The sequence below is a fragment of the Gavialis gangeticus genome, unplaced genomic scaffold, assembly GCF_001723915.1.
Source record: "Gavialis gangeticus isolate Ggan-Ray unplaced genomic scaffold, GavGan_comp1, whole genome shotgun sequence".
Classification (NCBI taxonomy): domain Eukaryota; kingdom Metazoa; phylum Chordata; order Crocodylia; family Gavialidae; genus Gavialis; species Gavialis gangeticus.
This window is the reverse complement of record NW_017729029.1, coordinates 13,775,733-13,784,559: the sequence shown is the minus strand read 5'-3', so window position 1 is coordinate 13,784,559 and position 8,827 is coordinate 13,775,733. Positions and strand designations below refer to the sequence as shown.

Below are 8,827 nucleotides of genomic sequence, written 5' to 3'. Positions count from 1 at the left end.
AACGGGGGGGCGGGGGGGGGTGACTGTCTCATTAGCAGCCTTTGCATGTATGTATTTGCATTTCTGATAGATTGTAGCAACTCTGGCATTAATGCTGTGTGTGTAATTAGCAGTCTTTGCATGTATGTGTTTGCATGTCCTATAGATTATAGCTGCTCCGGAATTAATGCTGTGTGTGTGTGCACGATTAGCACTCTGCATATATGTGTTTCACTTCCTATAGGTTGTAAGCCCTCTGGCATTAGTGTGTGTGTTAGCAGTCTTTGAATATATGTGTTTACATTTCCTATAGATTGTAGCAGCTCTGGTATTAATGCTGTGTGTTTGTGTGTAATTAGCAGTCTTTACATGTATGTGTTTGCATTTCCTATGGATTGTAACAGCCCTGGCCTTAATGCTGTGTGTGGGTGTGTTTGTGGGTGGGTGTGTGAGCAGGCTTTGCATGTATGTGTTTGCATGTCCTATAAATTATAGCTGCTCTGGTATTAATGCTCTGTGTGCGTGTATGTGCATGTGTCTGTGATTAGCACTCTTTGCATCTATGTGTTTACACTTCCTATATGTTGTAGGAGCTCTGGCATTAATAGTGTGCGTGTGTGCACATTAGCAGTCTTTGCATATATGTGTTTGCATTACCTATAGATTGTAGCAGCTCTGGTATTAATGGTGCGTGCATGTGTGTGCGTGTGCATGCAAGGACATTTTGTGTTTTCTATAAATTGTAGCTCTCCTCAGACTTGACTGCTTAAATATTCGCATCGTGGCTGAACTGAGAGAGACGGAGAGAATCCGCTCCTGAATGGTGGCACAATTCTCAAGGTTGAAGTTAATTGCAGTTTAAATTAACTGTGCACACCCAACTCTAATAGCAGCCCCTCGGAGAGAATTCCTGATCTGTGTTAGCTGTTGCCTATTCAGTCAGCCAACCCTCAGAAAAGACCTGTACAGATTTATTTGTATTTTGAAGAATTGGGCTTATGGGGCTAAAACACTTCCTCTACAAAGGTTCTTTTTAAAATGTACAGGTATCTTACTTATACCGGGATTTTTATTTTAAACAGAGTGACTAAAACCTGTTTAATAAATGGGATCTCTTTATAGGCCTTTAAGCACTAATATAAAAGCACAGAAGTTTTCTGCCCCGATAAAGGGACTATGTTCCCTAAGAAGTACTTGAATTCGGCACAAATTAATTCTTTGAATGTGAAACGCCCATTGCTGCGTAATGGGAGTGAACAGCCGTATCATCGGCGTTGAGAGGGAACTCCTGCACAGCCTTTTTTTTTCTTTTTGTAAGGGACCATTGCAGTCGTGGAGTCTGACCTCCTGCATAATGCACAAACCCTATGGGTTCAACACAAATCGTTGACAAAATTGCAGGTTTGTGACTGTCTTCTGACAAAATGAGGGAAGGAGATGGGAAAGGGCAACAGAAACGACTGGGAGGGAGGGGCTGACTTGGAGTTAGCGATGCTTTGGCTTGGCTAACAGCCGCCTGTTTGGTAACATCAATCTGCAAATATTTGAAGTGTGTAAACACCAAAGAGGGAGCTGACTAATGGCCCTAGCATGGTATAAGGGACACTGGGCATGTGTGTTATAGGAGGATTTAAATGGAAATATAGATGTTGAACATGAAGAAAAACTTCCTGCCAATAATAACTGCCTGAAGAAAATGATGGAGATGCCCTAGCTAGCGGACACGTTTAATGCTGTATTTGACAAATACATGTGCATCAGGGAATGATCGTGCGGTGACAGCCACCATCCGTTTTTTTTCATCTGCTTGCCCTGAGTGATACAGGAAAGCAGACCATTAGTCCCAAGCTTTTGGCTGTGGTCTCATGTAGCGTCCTTGTTGCAAAGGGTGCAATCCAGGGAGCAGAAACCTTTGATTCCTCCCGCGTGCAAAATCCTTCCTTTTTATCAAAAGTCCCAAACTTCAGTTTTGTAGGTTCCAGGCACTCTTGTCTGATGTCTGTCTTCAGGATGAATAATAAGCAAGCCAATATTTTTGTCCTAACGCTGAAAATTATTTATTGTGTAATGGGAAGATAAAAGCCCTTTGTTATAAACAGAGGTTTATTCTAATGTGGGTAGTTGTTGTTAGGTTGTGTTAGACAAGTGCATTAGAGAAAACTGTGATTGTTCTCTCTGATCAAATATAGATTTTGCTGCATGTAGTTTGCATTAAGTGTTTCTAACATTCGGGCCCAAGCTTTCATCTGAATCCCTTTACTTTTATTTGCTGGAATAAGATCTAAAAGCCTGGGCATAGAGCACGTTTCCTCAAGATGCACGCCGATCAGCAGTGGCATTTCAACGGCTCGCTCCTGCCCTTGCGTGTCGTCCCCTCTGTTTTCGTTAGCCGCGATAGGTCTCTCATCCTTGACAGCAGTTGAACCACCGATGAGTGAGATTCCTTCGAAAAGATTTCTTGACAGCGAAACATGTGCTTGTCCAAGTGCAATGGCCCAGAGTCTCAAAATGCAATGTTAGGTTGCCTTTTTAAGAGCGATATGGTAAAAGACAGCTGGGTTGTGGGCGTCAGGGAGAGGGTTTCTTTAACTCGAGACTTTGCTTTCAATGGGCTGCTGTTTGTACTTGCTGTGTGCTGTGCTTGCCTTTCCTCGATTAAAACACTTCACATCTGCCTCTTTCCATGTTAGATTCCATGTTGATGGTAGCCGAGAGGCTGGAGGGCCCTTTTAACATCGAGTCAGTCATGGACCCGATTGATGTGAAAATTTCCGACGCCATCATGAACATGCAGGAGAACAGCATGCAAGTGTCTCAGAAGGTAAAACGTCAATGCTTTACAGTGGCTTAAAGAGAAAATCCTGTTTTTATTTCTCCAGCACATGATATTCATCTCTGCTAATGGAAAATGTCGCCTTAAATGCTTTTCTTGTGTTGTTAGCACTGTTTTATTATTTTTGCGTGGCGCAGTAGTGTTTGATTGATGGTATTTGGATAAGAAACGTAAGGGAAGGTCTTGTTTGAATGCCTGTTTTCTAAAGCTACTTCATTAAATTGCATAGGTTTTCCAAGGATGTGGGCAGCCTAAAACACTGGCCCAAGGCCGGACCTCTCGCTCGGTTTCTGAGAGCGGTTTCAGCGCTCGCTTTAGACCCTACAATCCAGAGGAGCGGCCAACTACAGCTGCTGGCACGAGTTTAGATAGGCTGGTGAGTGCATGTTGACCTGTCGAACTGCTACAGAACAAGCTCTGTTCATAACGCACATAATGTGCTTTGTCACCCCCATGGTTAGCTTTGGCAGGCCTAAAAGGTAGCTTTTCCAGGTGAAGGCTTTAAATGAATTAAGAAGAAAGGGTGTGTATGTCTGCGTGTGTGTACACACGTGCACGGCAGTCTGTCTGTTTTCCATTTTGTCACTTTAAAAGCAGTGGAGGGAAATCGCAGGGATCTGAAACTCTTGAAAGGATATAATCTACTTACAGGTCTAGACAGGAACTAAATCAGCACTTGCTTTCCAGGTAAGTGCTTGTTTTACTGGCTTCTCTTCTGAAAGATAGACTTCTTGAAAATCTGGGTTTAATTCTATATTGAAATAATAAAATAAACCCAAACAAGCCCAGAGGCTGTTGAGTCTGATGTGACGACGCCAGCCTACGTGCATTGAGGTCCTGGCCTACACGTAGCTATTGTGATGTAACTCCATTTCCAGCTTCCTCTGCGGGGATTAACTTTGATGTTCTGTTTTCTTTTTTTTATTATTAGGTCACTGATGTAAAGGAAAAGCTGAAGCAAGCCAAAAAGTTTTGGTCCTCTCTGCCCGGCAACATTTGTAACGACGAGAAGATGGCTGCCGGCAGCGTTAATGAGGACAAATGTTGGAACGGGAGTGCCAAGAGCAGGTTGGAAGGGTTGACTTAATTCACCGTCTTTTCACGGGACACTGTACTTCAGCCTTCCAGAGTCTGCCTGGTTGCATTTTGGCTGTCTCTGACTTCAGTACCTCTCTTGGGTGCCCATTATAGTACTTGCATAGTTCACACCATCCTTTCTTGGACAGGGCAATGCTCTTATCTTCATTTTACAGCTTGAAAACTTAGGCTGTGTGGTGGCTAAGGACACAAGGAACAACGTGGCAAAGGGGGGGATTGAATGTGGGTATCTAGTGCAATAACCCTTGGACCATTCTGCTGTTCATCTGCCCAGTATCTGCTTGGGACGTAGCTTATGTAGGGCACGTACTTTAGTCAAGAAACCACAGAGTGTTTCTGATACGTAGGCCAGGAAGAAACTCTTCCAGTTCCCAGAAGCGTATGATGATCCTCAGCACATTCTTCTCCAGTGACAACTGCTTTAGCATTGTGAATACCCGACCTGGCTTATTATAGTAGACAGCTTTGTTGGCATTTCAGGTCTGATCCTACACTGCCAAAGCCAGGGTAGAGCTGGGCAAAATTTTTCATACAATAATTTAGGTTGAAAAATAGCCTTAAAATCCACCTCTATTCAAAAGGGCTATTAAGCAACCATTTCACACACAAGGCATGTTCTTAAATCTAATTGACCGGCCTCCCCTGGGCCCATGGGCTTTGGAGTATTTGTTTCAGCGGGACTTAAGCAAGCTCCCAAAGTTAAGCACGAACTTACATGCTGCCTTGGATGAAGATGCTTTCCTGTGTTGGGAGCTGGTGTCTGAATGATCAGGGTTGCATTTTTCCAGAATGAGTCTCCCATCAGGTAGATTAACAGGAAAAGTGAATTCTAGCAAATTAGGCAGACAAGGTTCTTTGGGTAAATGTGATATCTTTTATTAAACCAACTCAGATAGTTAGAAAAATTCTCCTTTGCTATTTTCAGCTATTTGAGTTGGTCTAATAAAAGGTATCATGTTTACACAAAGAGCCTTGTCTGCCTGTGTCCTTAGACCAACATGGCTACAACCTATCCCCTTTCTATCCAAATTATTAATTGTCAGGTTGATATGAAGCAATGAATTCTCTCTCAATTTGTTATTGAAATCCTGGATAAATAAAGTTCTTTCCCTCTGTAGATGAAGATGATTTTTCTTGCAGCACATAAATTTTCATTTGAGCATGATCATTCAACACTTAAAACCAAAGAGCTAGACTGCATCTTTCTACCCTGTGTTGCTTCAGAACCACATATTCCCATGAGCCGCTTTTGGTCTGATCCTGGTCAAGCCAGGCTAATAGCAATGCAATCCTCCTTTTAAAACCAATCAGGAACAGTGCTTTGTGATACTCGATGCCACAAATCTGATTACACAAATAATCTGCTTTTTGCTAGAGTTAAGAAAATTGGATATTCAGTCCTTTTGTACGATTTCAGTTCTCTGAGATCTTAACTCTTAGCCTGAGACTTAACACTAGTAGGTCTAGACTTTGATGTCAGCCATGCCAGTGCAAATCCTGAATACCTCTTTCACCATCGATTGATTTTTCCAGGTTCAGACTGGTGTAATTAAGATCAGACAATGTTGTTCCCACTTCATGTCTACGGGAACGTCATGCAGTCATGAAGTTGAAAGATCAAAACTCTTTAATCAGTGCCCAAATGGGAGAAAACCCCATTCTGGCCTTATGAGCAATTTTATTTTAAGAATTCCAGACCTTTTTGGTAGCAGAGAAAATCCTGTTTCCCTTGTGTCCTGACTGAAAATAGGCCCATGTGTGAGGCACGTTAAGAAAACTCTCCCAATCCTTGAAACGCTCTTCATGACAACATGCATCCTAATAATGGCCAACTCTACTTTTCAGGTATGACTTTGCAGTGACAGGGAATGGCTTAGCCAACCAGGTGAATAATCCCGAGGTAGAAGTTGACATCACAAAGCCAGATATGGTGATTCGTCGGCAAATCATGGCCCTTCGAGTAATGACTAATAAAATGAAGAATGCTTACAATGGAAATGACGTCGACTTCATTGACATAAGTAAGTATGGCTCATCTTTGGATGGCATTGCCTTGTCCGTCCAGAGGGAGGTGATATGAATTAGGGATCCGTTACCTAGTGGTGGAAGGTAGAGAAATGGGGTCCTTTGCTGTGCCCACAGGGAAAACTTACTGTGCCCAGAAGTGGCACCTTGGGACATGCCACGCTGCTCCCCACCGGCCGTCTCTAAGCCTAGAAGCAGTTGAGCTGTGTGTAGTTGCAACCTCCAGTGGGTTAATTAACTTGTTGGCCCTTTTGCTTTGCAGTGCTAACTGGCCCAGCCAAAGCTTTGTGTGGATGCCACAACACCACTTCCGTTACGGAGGCAGCTTGCTGGAGTGCAGAGTACTTGAGGCAGGCATGCCAAGTTTGCACTGTAAATGCATTCCCTGGTATTTGTCCAATATTTTCCCTGTACGGTACAAGACGCTGCTTAAGCATGCGTTTCACTTAGACACGTATGCAAGGAAGTCCATGCTTGATCCTAGAGATGCTATGACTTCGACTGGGTTTCAGCAAATGTTTGAAATGAAACCTTTTAGTAAAACCAAAACTTGTTTTTCCTGCTCTTTCCTGAGTTAGGCGGTTTTGTTCAGATCCGTGCGGAGGGATGCAAATGAACTGCTTGTGTTTTCTATAGGTGACGAGAGCAGCGGAGAAGAAAGTGGAAGTGGCTGCGAGTTGCAGCAATGCTCTCTGGAATTTGAGTTCAATGTGACTGAAATTACAGGAAACACCAAGAACGATAAAACTGCAAACACTTCTGCTGCCACCAATCTTGGTCTATCAGCAATAGCCTTCTTCTTTAGCATTTTGTGCTTGGCCCTGCAAAGACAATGGAGATAACTGTGCAACCTAAGTGGGGGAAAAAAGACTATTATCAAAGTTAAAAGGCACCCATTCTCACTTTTATACCATCTAGTGACTCTGCTTTTTAAGTTAATGGACAACAGTGTACAGTTTTTACTATGTTGCCACTGATTTTAAAGTATTGATTTTTCTTGTCATTTGCTATTCTGGGAACAACAGGGACTTGGACTATTAGTCTGTCCTGTTCACCAAGAATCCGTGTGAAAGGTGGCTAACAAAGTGTATATACAGACTTGTAGTTAGCTCTGCTTTTGTGTTTTTATCACTTTTCCTTTTTTTATTTTATTTTACCACATTTCTTATGAAAAAAAAAGCAAAAAACAAACAAAGGAAAAAAAAAAACACCCCAGAGTCCTATCTTGGCATGTGACAAATGTGTTTCTGAAATCTGAAATATCTGTACAGAAGCAAGTTTTATTTATCATGGTATCTTATGGGCTGGGGGGGGAGGGAGTAGGGGGTCAGGGACAATCGCCCAACAAGCAAAAGATGTTTCATGTACTTCCCATTTATCCATGTTATGTTAGTTGCCTTATCTGGAGGGAAATGGAAGCAATTTGTCTTTATTATACAGTAGACCAGAATGTGAAGGCGTCATGGGTCTATCCACCATATGCCCCATTTGCATGAAGCATTAATACCAGGAGCAGGTTATACTTTCTTTACAGGACATTTGGTTACGTTAGAAGAGAGCCAGAGGATATCGAAGCGAAGAAGCGCGGCCCGTTGTTCCCCCGAGACTCTTGCAATTCGCTGTAATCCCCGTAGCTTCACTCCTGTCATGCCCCCCCAGTAGGTGTAAGGCATTAAACTCGTAAAGTTGGAAGCAGCTCATGTTTTTGGGGGTGCAAGTGCCAACACATGTCTCGTCTGCAGATTCGTTTAGACGAATGTCACTGACTTTTAGGGATGGTTTGTTTTTGATGTGACGGTCTTTCTCCCCAGATCGGAAGGTCCACAGGGACAAAGACCAGCCAGTATGGCAGCCGCACGTTGCACTGTCATCCGAGTGGGTTTGGGGTGCTGTAGCTTGAGGGTTACACCCGGTAGGATGGGGATGGCGTCACTCGAGCGTCGGCGCAGACCGTGCAGCTTGGGCGGTCCTGCCGGGCAAGGCCTCGAGCGACCACAGCACCGAACGTGCAGCAAATCCCTTTTTCCGGTGTTCCCAGCTGGAACAGCATTGTGTCAACTCAGAAATAAATAAGTATATATATTTTTGAAAAGGAAGAAATGAAATAACTTGAAAAGCGTTACAAAACAAAAAGTCTTCAGAAAGACTAAAAATTTTTCTGCGAGTCTCTTCCTGCTTCAGACTGCCGTCAGAAGCCGGCTGGGCCCTCCCAGCTGCAGAGAGAGGGCTTGTGATTATATTCCAACCTTGCGTTGTAAGGATAATTTTCTATTTTTATACTGAAACGTTAACTACTTGTTAGCTCAGGGTCAGCATTTTCTTCAACTTTATTTTCACACCAAATTTCTGCAAAACTTATAAAACCAGAATATACTTGGCTGATATAAACAATCCTGGAAGCTTAATTTTACTAGAAGTAGCCAGTTATTTATTAAAACATGATGTTGGTAGAATAGGCATATTCTGGCTAGATTTTTTTTCTTCAGAAAACAAATCATGGAAGCATAAAATTGAAAAGTTATAAATTTTATGTGTGGGGAAAAAATGGATTGTAAATAGCTAAGTTGCCTTGTGAGGCATTGGAAAATGTACTGATACTTAGAAACTACCTCAGTTCTGAGGAATTTCCTTTCTAGCTTTGAGTGCTATTACATTGACTTGGTAGAAATGAATCTGGTCTCCAATATGTAGCTGAAAGAGTTATCCCTGTAGACCCTGTTAGATTGTTTTTAATTTAGAGGATTCAACTACATCCAGCTGTTTTTCTTTCAGTGAAATTCCCTAACAAAGAGAATTTCTGAATTAAATATTGCTGGTGGTTTCCATGACTTTTACTGATTTGTTTGGTTTCATGGCTTTTTTTTTTCTATTGCCCTTTAATTATTTAAATGG

At 42.4% G+C, this 8,827-nt stretch overlaps 1 protein-coding gene across 1 annotated transcript in view; it reads left to right on the top strand.

Moving 5' to 3' along the window:
• The window catches only part of GPC4 (glypican 4), a gene marked incomplete at its 5' end in the record, with an annotated part of 51,377 nt that extends 43,747 nt beyond the window's left edge, over nucleotides 1–7,630 (top strand). Inside the window, 5 exons of the mRNA XM_019521017.1 lie at nucleotides 2,670–2,800; nucleotides 3,042–3,188; nucleotides 3,744–3,880; nucleotides 5,756–5,931; nucleotides 6,572–7,630. Of these exons, the coding sequence (XP_019376562.1) occupies nucleotides 2,670–2,800; nucleotides 3,042–3,188; nucleotides 3,744–3,880; nucleotides 5,756–5,931; nucleotides 6,572–6,777 (797 nt within the window). The remainder of the gene's footprint in view (nucleotides 1–2,669; nucleotides 2,801–3,041; nucleotides 3,189–3,743; nucleotides 3,881–5,755; nucleotides 5,932–6,571) is intronic.
• Nucleotides 7,631–8,827: the final 1,197 nt, after the last annotated feature.